Source organism: Ornithodoros turicata, chromosome 1, assembly GCF_037126465.1.
Source record: "Ornithodoros turicata isolate Travis chromosome 1, ASM3712646v1, whole genome shotgun sequence".
NCBI lineage: Eukaryota > Metazoa > Arthropoda > Arachnida > Ixodida > Argasidae > Ornithodoros > Ornithodoros turicata.
This window is the reverse complement of record NC_088201.1, coordinates 49886377-49905015: the sequence shown is the minus strand read 5'-3', so window position 1 is coordinate 49905015 and position 18639 is coordinate 49886377. Positions and strand designations below refer to the sequence as shown.

The window sequence follows — 18639 nt, the reverse complement described above, 5'->3', positions numbered from 1 at the left end:
ACGAGCGCTGCTCCCTGAAACTTTCAAATGGCCTATTTACAGAGTTTGCCAACACATTTGCAGTGTTTACTTTTGGTCAAGGGCGATGCTCGGGTGAATCGTGTGGTTGGATTTTGCTCGTCAATAAGAAAGGGACGGACGGTGTAGGTAATGACATCTTAGTAGTGTTATCAACAAATTCTTCGGCTCGATCTAGATTCGAGAGATTATTTATCGAAAGTTGCTATTCGTTGGCAAGAATGACGAAATGTGAAATAGAAACAGGATAACGGGCAGGGACAACAGATATGAGGATATCGCTTGCACTCATCGCCAAAAACTAGAGGAAAGGAAGAGGAAACGCGTGCTGTGGGGCCAGAGCACATGCATACTCTCATTATAGTTCACCATACTCTCATCGAGAGCTGACAGCCAAGAAAATGCTTACCGCTGCCTTCATAGTTGTTCAGGTATGGAACACCGAAGGAAGTTGTGCATCTCCCGTCTCTTCTCTGGCTTTTATACTTCACCAAAGTAAGAGAGGAGGACAAACAGTACGCAATAAAGAGGTTGGAACAAAAAACACAACCGCGTGAATTGAAAAGCGTGATCATGCGTCTCTTCCTTCTTGTCCACTCTCACCAGCACACTTCTCCTCAATATCCTGCACTTTAGAGGTATTATATTAGAGCTTTATCCAGAATCGAAAGCACGGAAGTGTTACGAAAAATGCTGGGGGTGGGGGCACGCCTATGGCCCCGGAGATGTTACCTCAAATGCCACAACAGATGTCACCCCCAGGTGGCTCCGCAAACGGCACTTCCGCTTATGTAGCCACCAATGGTCCTTCCACAGATGCAGCCGAGAAACGCCTCCTGGAGAAATGCAAGCGCCCCCGCAAGGAATGGAAACGCAAATGTCTCCTGTACAAATTCTGCGTCAACAAGGCGTACCTTCAACGGCATCTCATACGAGCCAGCAGACGGAACAATTGCCTCCAGAAACTGCTTTCCAACAAGCAGCCGCTGCCGTCTCTACTGCGCCTCGCGTTATGGGACTAACTGGTCCTGCTCAGACGCACGTTGGCACGGGAGCCCAAATTCATCTTCAAATACCCCCAAAGGGAGACGTTTACGACTATGAAGAGCTTCAGAAAGTTCAGATGACACGACCAAAGGTTTCAGTTTCCTTGGAGGTTTTAAATCCACCTACGGCAGCATAAGCGTCGGTACAAGCATCTGAACCGGCATTACGCCGAAGCGAAGTATCACCGTGCCCGCCACAATGCACCGCCATCTTTAGTAGGGCCGAAATATCTAGTAGGGCAGAACATCTAGCAGCAGCTGGCTGTGTTCGATCGAAGTGGTGAAGCTCTTCCAGAAGGCGATAAAAACGTTGTGCTAGTGAGAGCAGATGATTAGAACCTGGAGGTGGAGACGTTCCCCAAAGAGGGCTGAGATTTCTAAGAAGCCCGAAGAGGTGAAGGTGGCGCCAAACAAAAGGATCTCAAGCCAGTGATGGGAAGTACTTGAAGTACCAAATACTCAGACTACTCTAAGTCTATTTCGAATTGCGTATTTTGTACTGTACTTACGTGTAAGAACACATGCACGCGGCTTGTTGAAATCGGTTGGGCTGCCACACTAACGAAGACACACTCAACTTTATGGGGTTCTGCTGTGAAGTCGCCGTGACCATGGGCGGTGTGCAGACGTGGACAGATGGAAAGAGGACAGCAGGAAGGAGTGGGCGGCAGGGGGGGGGGTAGCATGCGTCCTGGGCCGACTTCGAACGAACTGTGGCGACATTCGTCTCGAAAGTGTACTGGAAAACCCAGGGAAAACCTCAAACAACACAGCCGGTGGTACGATTCGAACCCACCTCCTCCCAGCCCTCAGCACGACCTTGGCTACCACGAACAAACGGATGCTTTTGCCCGCTCGGCCGTACCGCTGTTTTTTTGTTTGTTTGTTCTGTGTGTATAGTTGTAAGGTGTTCAGTTTTTATGCTGTTCGGGTATTTATTTATTTATTTGTTTAGTTTAGCTCAGGGCTTAGGAGCGTTATAGAGGGGTGTGGGAATGGAAAACGATCGAATTGAAAGTTACCATATAAAAAATGAATTTTACAACAATACTTCACTACAATACACACGATGTATAAACGAAAAGAACAGTGCATATCCAACTACAAGATAGCTACATTCTGAAACTACGCTACTAATACAGTGCTACAACTGAAGGACTAACGTTGCGCGAATCAATACTCTTGCACGGCATCGCGGGATAAATGATGTGTAGAAGGCTCTGGTTTTACAGCTGTGGATTCCCACTTTATGTTTGTGGTCGATACGTGTAGATATACAGGGTGATTCACGAACCATGTCATTTGGGGTTTATAAGAAAACGGTAGAACGGAAAAATATGCGGTCAACGGCTCCCGTGCGGCAATTAAGTTTGCCATCTTCAAAAATACTTTTGTCGAATTTCAATTGCAATAAATTGAAATTTCTTAATTGAACTCTGAAATTTGCCTAGTCAACATGACGTTTTTTTTTTTACAGAATGAGGAAGCCCGTGGCGAACTTATTCGAATACACCGGAATCCGAAATCTCTAACAGCGAGTGCAAAAAAAATTGTGAAAATCGGCTTTTTCGGACGTGCGTATTTCAACGGCGCACGAAATCGGCCGCAAAGATGTGATGAGAGGAGGACATGCCCCTACCCAAATGATAGACAGAACACTGCAAAAACCAAGAGGAAAGGGAAAGGAAGAGACATCGCGATAATAATCTGAGTCTACATGCATTCCCATTGGTACAGGGCAGGGGCATGTCCTCCTCTCATCGCATTCCATCTCCCTCGCTCCACCTCGGGCACGCTAGCGGACATCCTCTACCCCGCTGGTTCTTCTGCCGAACTTTCCGCCAAAGCAAGAAACCTCATTCTCTTGCTGCAGAAGGCAGGCCTTGCTCAACGACCCATCTAATACTTCGCTCTCCCCGACGAACTCGTGCACCCTCACCGCATCCCCATCCTTCATCCTCCTCTATCCTCCATCCCTCCGTCCTTTCTTTGTGTTTTGTGTCCCTTTTTTTTTTTTGGCTATAGTCGTGACGACGCCCACTTCTGTGTGGCCAACAACGGTGAGCCTATCCTTCCATTACCCCCCCCCCCCCCCACCTCATCACATCTTTGCGGGCCGATTTCGTGCGCCGTTGAAATACGCGCGTCAGAAAAAGCTGATTTTCATAATTTTTTGTTGCACTCGCTGTAGCATTAGAGATTTCGGCTTCCGGTGTATTCGACTAAGTTCACCACGGGCTTCCTGATTCTGTAAAAAAAAAAAAAAAACAAAAAAAAAAACGGTATGTTGACTAGATAAATTTCAGAGTTCAATTCAGAAATTTCAATTTATGCCATTGAAATTCGACAAAAGTATTTTTTGAAGATGGCAAACTTATTTGCCGCACGGGAGCCGTTGACCGCATATTTTTCCGTTCTACCGTTTTCTTATAAACCCCAAATGACATGGTTCGTGAATCACCCTGTATATGTAGGAGGCAATAGTAATGATACTTTTAGGTGGACACTCTGATGGTCGATTTTGTGAAAGAGGACAGGCGTGAAACCTTACGTCTGAGATCGAGACACTGTAAATGTAAGTTATGTTTCATTAGACTAACGCTTGCGGTACAGCTGTAATTGCCAAAAATGAATCGACTGACTCTGTTTTGAGTGCTTCCTAAGGCCTGCTTCTGCGATTCATCTGCTGACTCCCAAACCGCTGCCGCATATTCTAGTTTAGGTCGAATTAAGGTGTTGAATAAAGAGAGCTTTAGGTCAATCGGTGCCATCTGGTAATTTCGTCTTATGTAGCCAAGAGTGCGATTCGCTTAAGACGTAATAAATTCTACATGGTGCTTCCATGTCAGATCGCTTGTAAGGTGAACTCCAAGGTACTTATAATGGTTTACGGATACAATGTGAGTCATATCAATGTAGTATGTTTCAGTTGGACTATACTTACGTATTACTCTGACGTGTTTACACTTATTTAATTCTATAGACCAGATTTTAGACCATTCGAGTATGTTGTCAAGATCAGACTGGAGCGCTCTGCTATCGGAAGAAGAGTTTATCTCACGATATATCACAAAATCGTCCGCAAATGGACGTATTGGAGACGATACACATTTAGGTAAATCGTTTATGTATATAGGGTGCGGCACGAAACGTGTCATTTGATCATTATAAAAAAACGGCTCAGCAGAAAAATATGGGGTAAGCGGCTGCCTTCCGGCCATTCAATTTGCCACCCATTAAAAATATTTGTGACGAATTTTAATTGAAAAAAATTAAATAGCTTGAATTGAACTTGGAAATTTGCCTAGTCAGTGTAACGTTTTTCTTGCTAAATCAAATAGACCGTGGTTGAATTAGCCAAACCCACTGCAAAATACGTTATGTAGTACGGCAGTTATGTCCAGAAAAGTGGCCCGAAAATTTAGGTTTAATGGCGCACTAAGTCGGCCGCAAAACAGCGGCGTGAGGAGGTCATATCACTCGCCACCTGACAGAGCGATAACGAGGGCGGTGACCTCTATGTGTGATATTCGTTGACAGCAGCAAACTACATTGTCGCTAGCCTTCCCTTATTTTTCAGCTGCTCTGTCTATCAGGTGGAGAATGGTACAACCCCTCATTGTGCGTCGCTGAAATATGCGCAACTAAACCTCAATTTTCGGACGACTTTTGTGGACATAACCGCCGTATGTAACGTATTTTGCGGTGGGTTTGGCTAATTCAACCACGGGCTATCTGATTTAGCAAGAAAAACGTTACATTGACTAGCAAATTTCCAAGTTCAATTCAAAAAAAAATTTTTTTCAATTAAAAGTTGTCAAAAATATTTTTAATAGGTGGCAAATTGAATGGCCGGAAGGCAGCCGCTTACCCCATATTTTTCAATTGAGCCGTTTTTTTATCATGGTCAAATGACACGTTTCGTGCCGCACCCTGTATAAGGAAAAGTAAGGGACTAACACTGATCCCTGGGGGACGGTGGGTAGTACAGAAGCTATCTCAGAGTCTAAAGCGTTAGCATGTACGAACTGATAGCGATCTTGCAGAAACGATTGTATCCAAGTTAAAACATTGGGATCTAAGTTGATACTAGCTAATTTTATTAACAGGAGGGCGTGAGAAAATGTCGAATGCTTTTTAAAATCCATGAATACACAGTCCGTTTGAGAACCGCTGTCGAAGGTGCAACGCAAATCGTGTACGAGCGAAAGTAATTGCGTTTCACATGATAACGTTTTTCTGAATCCATGCTGGTTACAATTAAACAAGGGGCTGTCCTCCAAGAACTGTGCGAGATGTGAGTAATATGCTCGAGCGCTTTGTACGGGACACTGACGAGTGAGATGGGACGATAATTAGTTTGATTGAGTCTGTCCCCTGCCTTATAAATTGGAATCACCTTCGCGGTTTTCCTGTCGTCCGGAATGGTACCTTTTTCTAGAGATTGGCTAAAGCTATAAGGAACTTGGAAGTGATGTTATCGATGCCAGAGCTAGATGAAACTTTCGAAGATTTTATTATGTTTATGATACCTAAGGTGTCGACAATGACTGGTGACATAGGGACAAAGTTGTAAGGGATTTGAGTAGGAACATTATCATTGCCATGATTTGAAAATTCACCAGCAAACACTTCATTTAACACGTTTGGTCATTCAGTTTCTGGGATCTGGTTCCCCAATCCGTCTTTAAACTGCAGAACTCTCTTCTTGCTTGTTCGGGTTTAAGATGTTCCAGAATAATTTATAAGATTACGTTTTAGCATATCCGGCAGACGCTCTGTATAGTACGTGTGTTTGGCTTTGTACTCTCTCGTAGCGACTTTGTATGCCCGCCTTCTCTTAGGACGGTTCGTTATTCTTGCAACACGAAACAATCTTTTCTTTTTGTTGGGAATCCTTCGAAGATTTCTATTGTACCATGGCGAGTGCCAAGACGGACGTAGTCTCACCAGTGGTATATAGGTATTAGAAAGTTCTGTCACTTTATCTTTGAAAAATTGCCAATTATGATTTACATTTCTGCTGGAAAAGTCCAAAAGAAATTAGTCAAAATATTCACACAAACTGTTGTTGATGGCATCAAAGTTACCTTTAGCATAGTTTCGAATCGTTTTTCAGGTCGTTGTACACGTTTTGTTGGTATGTTGGTGCCGAAATGCAAGAAACAGTCATCGCTTAGACCCTCATAAAAACAGATTGGGGAAACAATTAAGATCCGGCGTTGTTGTCAAAACTAAATCAAGAATACTCGCACATGGAGAGCCTAGTCGTGTAGGGCGTGTCACTAACTGACTGAAATTACAATCGTTGCACAATGCCAAAAAGTGATACATTCGTTAGAGTATGCCGTGATTTCGGTGGGTTCACAAAACCATTGAATTTGGAGATAATTAAAGTCACCAAGAAGCAATATTAGGTGAGACGAATAATGTGTTATGCGATAACATTAAGTACAGCGTACAGATCATCAACAACATCTGTTGTTGACAAAAAGTTTGTTATGCCTGAGCTTAAATTGTTTACTCGTTGATTTACCAAATTCAATCAACTTCTTCCTTGCGGTACGGGTAACTAGACTGATGTCATCACGTACAGAAATGGATTTACCTGTATTAATGAGGAGAAAGTGAAGAACTTGCAATAAGGGTAACAACTTTTTATTCGCAGTCACAAAACAGCTTTTCCATTATGTACAGTTGTACCGAACCTGGTCGCTATGCTGGGGTCATGCGGTTCGCACACATGCGTCATTCTTCACTTCGTACGAAATTCTTCTTTCTGTGGCAAAAGTTAGACAATGGCAAAATACGGGACGTGAAAAGTAACCTGATCACTTCTATTTTCTCATACAGCGCACATGTCTGTACCTACATCCGGTACAATGAATTACCGTCACGCTTCACACTGATAATAATAATAATAATAATAATAATAATAATAATAATAATAATAATAATAATAATAATAATAATAATAATAATAATAATAATAATAATAATAATAATAATAATAATAATAATAATAATAATAATAATAATAATAATAATAATAATAATAATAATAATAATAATAATAATAATAATAATAATAATAATAATAATAATAATAATAATAATAATAATAATAATAATAATAATAATAATAATAATAATAAAAAAATTCTATTTCGCCGTAATGTTAGCCATAATATGAGTCAAATTCCCATAAAAATGCATAAGTCGCGACGCACAAATACAACGAAGAGAGTACCAACAGGAACACGAGTGTGTCGCGACTTATGGATCTACACCAACCGGCCCCTTCAGTTCTTCTCCCATAAAAATCTTTTAATTTCAAATACAGCCCGTTATTGTTAGTTTTCTTTTTTATATTCAACTACTCTATCCTTCAACTGCCATACGAAAATGGGCTCAGTACTGACCATATCAGATGCACATTGCTACTGTAGCAGAAGAGTAGTAGAATGCTGATTTTTTATATTGCATCGCTGGTTTTAGTAAGTTTAATTTGAGGTGTGTACGTCTAGCCAGCATTTCACGCTTTTTCTCACCTCAAGCGGGAGATCAGACATCATTTACTGCCATCCGCCGCCGTGGTGTCCGCCATAACCACCTCCTATTCCACCTCCAAATCCACCGCCGTGGCCATCGCCGAAGCCTCCAGCTCCGCCGTATCCTCCTCCAACGCTTCCGGCCCCTCCAGCGTCCTTGATAATGATGATCTTAGCAGCACCTCCGCCGACGCCAGCACCACCACCATAGCCACCGGAGAAACCTCCTCCATAACCGCCTCCGAGATTGGCGCCGCCGTGGCCTCCAGAGAAACCTCCTCCACCATATCCGCCATGGCCTCCACCTCCGCCAACGGTCTTACTGACGGTGCTTACGAGATACGATACACCGACACCACCTCCTCCTCCGCCGTGGTCACCACCACCGAATCCCCCTCCAATGCCACCACCATGGCCTCCACCACCCCCGTACTGTCCACCTCCAAAACCATCGGCGCCGCCGAAACCGCCCCCGCCTCCGCCAAGGAAGCCGGCACGCGCAATTGTGACGAAAGTGAAACCGCAAAGAATTGTCTGGAAGGAAAGGAAGATGATTGAGCCTACAGAACAGTTAGTAGCGTCTAAAGCGGTGATAGTGATATTCACTGCTTCCACAGCCCATTTTTTCTAAACCACATAATTGCTTAGTTCACGCACAGACAAAGAAGGGTACGAGTAAACTGAATAGGAAGTCCTCGTTAACCTTATGCGTGAAAGGTAAATATTACACGAAGCTTCAATGTAGTTACTCGGCAAGAATACTTTCAGACACTAAGCTCCCATTGATCAATTTACAAAGTTCGGCAACACAATTACATTGTTTACTTTTGTTCAAGGGCCATGCTCGGGTAACGCGTGTTATAACTTAGGATGTTGCTCATTAGAGTGCTTTTTTGTTTACCAGTAAGAAAAAGACGGACGTTGTAGGTAATGACATCTTAATAGCCACTGCAGATGTCGCCTCACATTGCTCCGCAAACGGCACCTACGCGGATGCAGTCACTAAAGGCCCATCCACAGATGCGCCGAGAATGCGTCCTGGAGAAATGCAAGCGCCCCCGCAAGGAATCATGGAGGTAAGAAACTAAGGAGAGGGCTATAAGATCGGAGGGCCGTGGGACCCCTCTAGCGGTCGCTCCTGGCAATACCACGCCCATCTAGTTGCCCAGTCACGTGATCCGTGATTTTTAAGAGTAGCAGGCCTGCTGAGCATGGCCAACCTCTCTTTTCCCCCATAAACAAACAAACAAACACGTGATCCTCACATGTTTCGGTGTTATGGCGGTCTGCGCGGAGACTTGGAAGTTTAGCAAACCTCATCTTCAGGAAACCTCTTACCTTCAAGGAGTCCATTCGCACAATACTTTGAAGGTTATGGGGGTGTTTCAACATTTGCTGCGTTATAAATAACAGCAAAAGTTGAGCAAAACAGAAGAGAAGCCAGGCAATGTCACGATGACGTACGTACGTCTTCTAGCGATTTAGTGATCCATTGCTTCCACACTGAGATGATCTATCTTGTGTTTCAACGGGTGTGATAACTTCTAACTCCAAAGATGTTATGAAAGCGAAAACAATTAAGTTATTCGGCCGCAGCTCGTCTCTGTATTCAGGTAAGGCACGCCGCGGACATGGAGGACGCCATGTTTTATGACGCCTTGCCGTGACGTTTATGGGTCACGTGTGTGGGCAACTAACCACAATGCCATGCGCGGGTCACAGCACGCTCGCTTGCATTGGGAGAGGCGCTTAGGGCATCTCCTTAGTTTCTTACCTCCATGCAAGGAATGCAAACACAAATGTCTTCTGTACAAATTCCGCGTCGACTAGGCGTACCTTCAACGGCTGCCCATACGAGCAGTAGTAATGAATGACCACGACTATCCGGAAACGCACATCTTCGTCTAAACACGATTAATTAATTAATTAGAGCTAATTGGGACCCCCCACATTAATCAGCACCCTCCAGGGAGTCACCACACTAATTGGGAAGCATCTAACTCGTGTCCAGACCAGATGTGCGTTTCCGGATAATCGTGGTCATAAAAGGAAAAAAATAGATAGAGATAGAGTGGAGAGAAGGAGTTTAGTTGAAGATCAACGACGCCATCTTGAAGAAGGCGGTACGGAACGACCGCTGACCATCGCCGGGCGACGGAGCACAGAGTCAGGTTGCAAAGCATCGCAGCTATGACCACAAGTTCCGGACGTCCTGTGACGTCAGCTGTGACGTCATCGTGGCATGTCTGGGCAAGTTAGGACAGCTCTGGACATGCAAGGAGAAAATACACAGGCTGGGAAACCAAGAGTAAATATGCTAACCATCAATAGCTAACAACAAAAAGAATCAGGCACAGAAGCAAAGCAGCCCGCCACAACAGGAGCGCAGAATGATGTGACTGCTCCATCCGACAGCCAGGTAGAGAACTGACTCGTAATGGTTTTTTCTCCTGTATAAAGTCCCGCAGCTGCACCCCCTAGCGGGGATGCCTGGACAATGGCAACCAGCGCCCGACATGCACGAGCATGAAAATCGCAAACAAAGCGGGGACAAAGTTGGCAAAATAATTAGTTACACAACACATCAGTCACGAGGAGCGCAGAACGACACGTCTATTCCGTCCGACAGCTAGGCTCAGAACTGATTCGTAATGCTACTCCTCTATAAAGTCATGCATCTGTCCCTCTTGCAGTAATTAAATTATTAAGAATTCTTCTAGCACTCTTCCCATTCAGGGCAGCACTATTGACATCGTCAAGACAAGAATGTTCCTTGTCAAACAAGAAAAAAAAATATGAAGCTAGATGCATCAACAGAGGAAAACATGCATGTCGAGGCATGTGACTAGCGCTATTACACGAGGACAAACCGCACAACTGTTGGGCAACAGAGGAAAGCAAACACAGAGAAACACTTGAACAGAGTAAAAAGACACTCACCATCATCGGACACATACACTACATTCCCTCATTGCAAATCCGCTCATCACAAAAGCAACCTGCATCGTCGAACACCATTCACCAGTCACGAACCACACATCCATACCCCATCAGAGGCAAACAGAGCCCCCACCGAAGCTACGCTCTTTCAGTAATGGCCATCGCAATTGCTAGGAACAGAATTAACGCGTCCACACCCGTCAGCGTCCTCTGCAGCGCCCTCTGCAGACCTTTCTCATTAGTCGTGACGTCATCCTATTGTCTCAGGGCTACACTGTTTTTTTCCACTAATGCTCCTCTGGACAAGGTCCACCTGAAACAATAGAGTCGCGGTATGACGTCATCATGCATCTGCGTGGCTCAAGGACGCGTACGCTCTAGACATGGGACCTGTTATTTATTGAATCACTATCCCAAGATTATTTCCTTTATTCTACTATAGTGATTGCATAGGGAACTATTGCAGAAAAACACCATACATGAGAGGTGATTGTAGGAATTAAGCATTTCATTCACAAAGTCTTACTAAATGAGACTTGCAAAAGAACAAGGTAATGGTTCAGCAAGACATGTCCATCCCATCCGACAGCCAGGCAGATAACTGAATAATGACGCTTTGTTCCTCGACTGGATAAAGCCATGCACGTGTCCCCCTTACGGTTACTCTCTGAACTAAATGAATCGCAAAATTATTAAGCATCGTTCTAGCAGTACTCCCATTCAGGGCAGCACTATCGTCAAGACAAGAATGTTCCTTGTCAAAAAGAAAAAAACTACATGCAGAAGGAAAGCATGACAGAATAGGTCAGGACATGTCAGCGCATGTTTGTCAGACAAAAAGAGGGAAAAAAGCGAAGAGAAACACTTGAACAAAGCAGAAAACCAACATTAAACTATTTCTAAGCACACGCACTCCTCTTATTCGAAGAACAGTGCTCATCGTAAATCCCTTCAGGACAATACACACCATTTTTCTATTGCTACACTTTTTTCCAGTAACGGTCAATGCATTGCTACAGACTGCGTGACATCATCACATCCTGTCTGAAAAAGACAGCGGCAAAGACAAACACTCCTATTATTTATTGAATCGCAAGGTTATTTCCTTTGTCCGGCTCTTAATGATATTCATTCTTACAATAAAATTCAACAAAAAAGCACCGTGCATATTAGCGATTTCATCCGATCAGCGAATCACCGCTTATCGCTACGCGGCTAGCACAACATTACAACAACAAGATATTAGCGAAGTGTAAAAATTGCAGCAAGAAAGGCACTACTGAACAAGTCTAGACATGCGACATCGAATGCGAAAACACTGGTGATCGGGGAAAAGGCCTAAGCCTGCTACACAACTTCATTTTTCTATTTCGCGTAAACTAAACGCGGTCTGCTTGGAAAACGACGCACAAATTGTCTTACGGAGCAGAGAAATATAGGAATTTCTACTCTGTGCTCAGATACCAGCATTTCTGCTCAAAAACCTATGACTGCAAAATTAAGCACTTCTTACTTCATCAAGATATCGAACATGCACCAAAATCAAACAAACAACCCCACTTCCACTGATAGAACACTATTCAGCTTTTACCAGGAGGGTTTCTTCTGCGTAAAAGTAGAGAAATTAAGAAAAGAGCAACGAAAAATTACACGCACTTTTGCTCGCATAGCTATAAGAGAAAAAAAATAAAATAACGAGGTACACGCTAACAAACTGTGACAAAGACACCCATTTCTGCTGATAATTATTGCATAATGCTAAATACTCATTTGCATTGTCCCTGCGTGAAGAAAGCACAGAAAAAGAACACACAATTTTATCTTAAGCGAGCAGGGAAAGTCACTTCTACTCGGACAGCTTAATACCACAAAGTCTGAATTTTTGCAAAGAAACAAAGCTTGAACAGCGCTACGAACGTGACAGATACATACTAACAAACAAACAACAACAGGGTCGGCGTCGGGCACTGATAAAATACCCTGCCCAAAACAAAGACTTTACCAGGTTCGCGAGGCAGTTCCATTAAAAACGCTCGTCCTGTCCTACAGATAGCAATGCAAACGCGACTACCCTTGTTTTTTAAACCACTATTTCACGCAATAGTACATAAATGTATCACTCGTGTCACCCGAAAAGGCAAACAGATAGCACTTGCTTGTCAAGTGGGGTCCCAGCGCGCACACACACACAGACACACACTCACATTTTCACACTCACACACACAAAGTCTATTTTCACAACCACGTAAATCCATATTATTCCTCGGGTCAATAATTATCCTACCATCGTAAAAAGAAGGCACACACATGTGTGCGAACGCAAAACAATAGATCTTCGTTCCGGATGTAATAGGATATCGTCACTCGGCCGGCGCGAACCAAAAAAAAAGAAAGGAATGCATGTTCGCTATACATCCACGAAGAAAACGGTGCCGTGCTTCTGCGCAGCGATCATTGTAAGGGATAAATTCATTTCGTTTTCCTTTTATTTCCTTGCACCCATATATTTTGCAAGAATATTATAGAGCAGAACGGGTAAATATGAACATCATTCGCTACACACTGTAGCTCTCATCATTTTTAAACCAAAGCACTTAACATGTGTTCATAGGCCTTCACTAAATAGGTGAGCCGATAATGACTCAAAATAAAATCAAATAAAATCATTCCACCACCGCTGGCTGCAAGTTTTGGTACCCAACAGAACAGTGCACTCCCATCAACACGCCTTGGGCTGGCCTGACACACACACACACCCGAAGCCTTTTTGAATACATTCTGCTGTCGCCGAAATAAAAGATTTATCGCGAGGGTACTATAATGTCAGCTCTGTTGCTGTTTAAGTGATAAAACAATGCGTCCGAAACGCGCCCCACGCTAGCCGCGCGCGGGCCCGTTCTCGCGGTTTGGACGCGCTACGCGCGCGATCCGTTACCCCGAGTGAGCGCACTGTTTTATCACTTAAACAGCAACAGATCTGACATTGTAGTATCCTCGCGATAAATCTTTTATTCCGGCGACAACAGAATGTATTCAAAAAGGCTTCAGGTGTGTGTGTGTGTAAGGCCAGCCCAAGGCGTGTTGATGGGAGCGCACTGCTCTGTTGGGTACCCAAACTTGCAGCCAGCGATGGTGGAATGATTACTTTATTTGATTTTATTTTGAGTCATTATCGGCTCACCTATTTAGTGAAGGCCTATGAACACATGTTAAGTGGTTTGGTTTAAAAATGATGAGAGCTACAGTGTGTAGCGAATGATGTTCACATTTACCCGTTCTGCCCTATAATATTCTTGCAAAATATATGGGTGCAAGGAAATAAAAGGAAAACGAAGTGAATTCACTCCTGTATAATGATCGCTGCGCAGAAGCACGGCACCGTTTTCTTCGTGGATGTATAGCGAACATGCATTCCTTTCGTTTTTTTTTTTTTTGGTTCGCGCCGGCCGAGTGACGATATCCTATTACATCCGGAACGAAGACCTATTTTTTTGCGTTCGCATACATGTGTGTGCCTTCTTTTGACGATGGTACGATAATTATTGACCCGAGGAATAATATGGATTTATGTGGTTGTGAAAATAGACTGTGTTTGTGAGTGTGAAAATGTGAGTGTGTGTCTGTGTGTGTGCGTGCGCTGGGACCCCACTTGACAAGTAAGTGCTATCTGTTTGCCTTTTCGTGTGACACGAGTGATACATTTATGTACTAATGTGTGAAATAGTGGTTTAAAAAATAAGGGTAGTCGCGTTTGCATTGCTACCCAGACAGAACACTTTCTCCTGTGGACGTCCGAAACAGATCCCAAAGTCCATCTCCGGAAATCTATATCCTTCAGATATCACTGGGAGCCTGATACATGGACGTCCCAGGATCTGTATCCACAGGATGTCCGGTCGCGGCTGTTTCAAGAATTGTCCGAGCTAGATCCCTGTCGGGATGTTACACGGATCATTTATTGCGGGAGAGAGAGAAACGGGTGGCAATGTAGCACTGGCGAGGTTTGACTTTCGATGTACCAGCTGAATGTCTCTAACCAAAACCAGTAGGAAACACAGACGTTGTCTTGATAGCGAGTTAATACACCGAGCAATTTCTCACTTCGTTGTTGTATTCGTGCGTAATCGAATTAGGCTTAGGCAACTCACCCATCATTTTGATTCACAGGCGAGAAGGTATCTGGAATATGGGGATGCTCGCGAGACAAGCATTACATGGTATCTGTTCTCTCTTTGGAAGGAAATGCACTGCCTTTCGAAGTGAGCTTCTGGGACTGGGTGGTCCTGTCGGAGCTTTTGTATCTATTTTTTTTCGGATTAAAACGCTGCGTTCGTTCTCCGTCACGGCATGTACGAGAAAGAAAGAGGAGCAACAGAAATTAAATGGTTCGGAGGCGGGGATTTAAAAAAAATGGCAGGCAGAAAAATGCTGATTTCTACGAAAACTGAGGATAAATGTCTATCTCCTTTACGGATGTTTGTATATCCACACAACGTGTGCATGTACATATGTAGGTCCGTGGAATGTCCAGACATCTCCATGTAACATCCTGTGAGGACAAACGACGGATATATGTGGGAAGTCCGAACCGTGGCCACTCGGAGATGTGGGGGACGTCCGTCGGAAATATGTCTGTCTCCCAGGGAGATCCGAATTCCCGTGAACGGATATCCAATGGAACACCCCGGGAGGTTTTGTTCTGTTTGGGTATCTGTAGGATACGACGAGCGTTTTTAATGGAATTGCCTCGCGAACCTCGTGAAGTCTTTGTTTTGGGCAGGGTATTTTATGAGTGCCCGACGCCAGCCCTGTTGTTGTTTGTTTGTTAGTATGTGTCTGTCACGTTCGTAGCGCTGTTCAAGCTTTGTTTTCTTTGCAAAAATTCAGACTTTATGGTATTAAGCTGTCCGAGTAGAAGTGACTTTCCCTGCACGCTTAAGATAAATTGTGTGTCCTTTTTCTGTGCTTTCTTCACGCAAGGACAATGCAAATGAGTATTTAGCATTATGCAATAATTATCTGATAGCAGAAATGGGTGTCTTTGTCACAGTTTATTAGCGTGTGCCTCGTTATTTTATTTTTTCTCTTATAGCTATGCGAGCAAAAGTGTGTGTAATTTTTCGCTGCTCTTTTCTTATTTTCTCTACTTTTACGCAGAAGAAAGCCTCCTGGTAAAAGCTGAATAGTGTTCTATCAGTGAAAGTGGGGTTGTTTGTTTGATTTTGTTGGGTGTTCGATATCTTGATGAAGTAAGTAGTGCTTAATTTTGCAGTCATGGGTTTTTGAGCAGAAATGCTGGTATCTGAGCACGGAGTAGAAATTCCTATATTTCTCTGCTCCTTAAGAAAATTTGTGCGTCGTTTTCCAAGCAGACCGCGTTTAGTTTACGCGAAATAGAAAAATGAAGTTGTGTATGCTCTATGATTTTCTGTCGCAGGCTTAGGCCTTTTCCTCGATCACCAGTGTTTTCGCATTCGATGTCGCATGTCTAGACTTGTTCAGTAGTGTCTTTCTTGCTCCAATTTTTACCCTTCGCTAATATCTTGTTGTTGTCGTGTTGTGCTAGCCGCGTAACGATAAGCGGTGATTTTGCTATTATTCCTGAGCGGTTCGACTTATGCCTCTTTCCTGCTCACTTAAGGAAATTTGTGTATCCCTGTCCTGTGCTTTCTTTACGCAAGGCCAATGCGATTGTGTATGTGGCATTATGCAAGAATTACCTGGTGGCCAGAAATCGAAAGGGTCATGTATTACATAAGCCTGGTGATGATGTTGAGTGGTCTCACTTATTATTTTAAAAGAACAGTGGTAGTTTACTGTTGTTGTGATTCTAATGACCATGATGAGCCTTTGGGGTGAAAATCGCTAATATGCACGGTGGTTTTTTTGTTGAATTTTATTGTAAGAATGAAAATCATTAAGAGTCGGACAAAGGAAATAACCTTGTGATTCAATAAATAATAGGAGTGTTTGTCTTTCCCGCTGTCTTCTTCAGACAGGATGTGATGACGTCACGCAGTTTGTAGCAATGCATTGACCGTTACTGGAAAAAAGTGTAGCAATAGAAAAATGGTGTGTATTGTCCTGGAAGGATTTACGATGAGCACAGTTCTTCGAAAAATAGGAGTGCGTGTGTTTAGAAATAGTTTGATGTTGGTTTTCTGCTTTGTTCAAGTGTTTCTCTTCGCTTTTTCCCCCCTTTTGTCTGACAAACATGCGCTGACATGCCCTGACCTATTTTGTCATGCTTTCCTTCTGCATGTAGTTTTTTTCTTTTTGACAAGGAACATTCTTGTCTTGACGATAGTGCTGCCCTGAATGGGAGTACTGCTAGAACGATGCTTAATAATTTTGCGATTCATTTAGTTCAGAGAGTAACCGTAAGGGGGACACGTGCATGGCTTTATCCAGTCGAGGAACAAAGCGTCATTATTCAGTTATCTGCCTGGCTGTCGGATGGGATGGACATGTCTTGCTGAACCATTACCTTGTTCTTTTGCAAGTCTCATTTAATAAGACTTTGTGAATGAAATGCTTAATTCTTATAATCACCTCTCATGTATGGTGTTTTTCTGCAATAGTTTTTTATGCAATCATTTTAGTAGAATAAAGAAAAATAATCTTGGGATAGTGATTCAATAAATAACAGGTCCCTGTCTAGAGTGTACGCGTCCTTGAGCCACGCAGGTGCATGATGACGTCATACCGCGACTCTATTGTTTCAGGTGGACCTTGTCCAGAGGAGCATTAGTGGAAAAAAACAGTGTAGCCCTGAGACAATAGGATGACGTCACGACCAATGAGAAAGGTCTGCAGAGGGCGCAAGGAATCACTTCCCTCTTGGACACTGACGGGTGTGGACGCGTTAATTCTGTTCCTAGCAATTGCGATGGCCATTACTGGAAGAGCGTAGCTTCGGTGGGGGCTCCGTTTGCCTCTGATGGGGTATGGATGTGTGGTTCGTCACTGGTGAATGGTGTTCGACGATGCAGGTGGATTTTGTGACGAGCGGATTTACAATGAGGGAATGTAGTGTACGTGTCCGATGACGGTGAGTGTCTTTTCACTCCGTTCAGGTGTTTCTCTGTGTTTGCTTTCCTCTGTTGCCCAGCAGTCGTGTGATTTGTCCTCGTGTAATAGCGGTCGTGACATGCCCTGACATGCATGCTTTCCTCTGTTGATGCATCTAGCTTCGTATTTTTTTCTTTTTTGACAAGGAACATTCTTGTCTTGACAATGTTGATAGTGCTGCTTTGAATGGGAATAGTTCTAGAAGAATTCTCAATAATTTGCGATTAAATTAGTTCAGAAATCAACCGCAAGAGGGACATATGCACGACTTTATAGAGGAGTAAAAAGCATTACGAATCAGTTCTGAGCCTGACTGTCAGACGGAATAGACGTGTCGTTCTGCGCTCCTCGTGACTGATGTGTTGTGTAACTAATTCTTTCGCCAACTTTGTCCCTGCTTTGTTTGCGATTTTCATGGTCGTGCATGTCGGGCGCTGGTTGCCGTTGCCCAGGCATCCCCGCCATTTTCTATCTTCTTCTGCCTTGGGAACGAGAGTAGCGCTGGCGTGATTCTTAATAATTTTGCCATCAAATTAGTTGAGAAAGTAACCGCTAGGGGGGCTGCTGATGCGTAACTTTATAGAAGAGAAAAAAGCATTACCAGTCAGCTCTGTGCCTGGCTGTCGGATGGAGCAGTCGCATCGTTCTGCGCTCATGTTGTGGTGGGCTGATTTGTTGTGTAACTAATTCTTTCGCACATGATAGCTCTGTCCCCCTTTTTTATGATTTTCATGGCCATGCATGTCAGCCGCTGGTTGTTGTTGTACGGGCATCCCTGCCATTGTTTATCTTCTTTTGCCTTGGAAACGAGAGTAGGGATGGTGTGATTCTTAATAATTTTATCGTAAGATTAGTTGAGAATGTAACCGCTAGGGGGTGCAGCTGCGGGACTTTATACAGGAGAAAAAACCATTACGAGTCAGTTCTCTACCTGGCTGTCGGATGGAGCACTCACATCATTCTGCGCTCCTGTTGTGGCGGGCTGCTTTGCTTCTGTGCCTGATTCTTTTTGT

At 43.7% G+C, this 18639-nt stretch overlaps 1 protein-coding gene across 1 annotated transcript; it reads right to left on the bottom strand.

Annotated features, from left to right (window-relative positions):
- Positions 1–7639: 7639 nt before the first annotated feature.
- On the bottom strand, positions 7640–8968 carry LOC135390491 (uncharacterized). Its single transcript, XM_064620218.1, has 2 exons — positions 8954–8968; positions 7640–8149 (listed from the first exon to the last, which is right to left on the bottom strand). The coding sequence occupies exons 1-2, from the start codon at positions 8966–8968 to the stop codon at positions 7640–7642; spliced, it is 525 nt and encodes a 174-aa protein (XP_064476288.1).
- Between the last annotated feature and the right edge of the window lie 9671 nt (positions 8969–18639).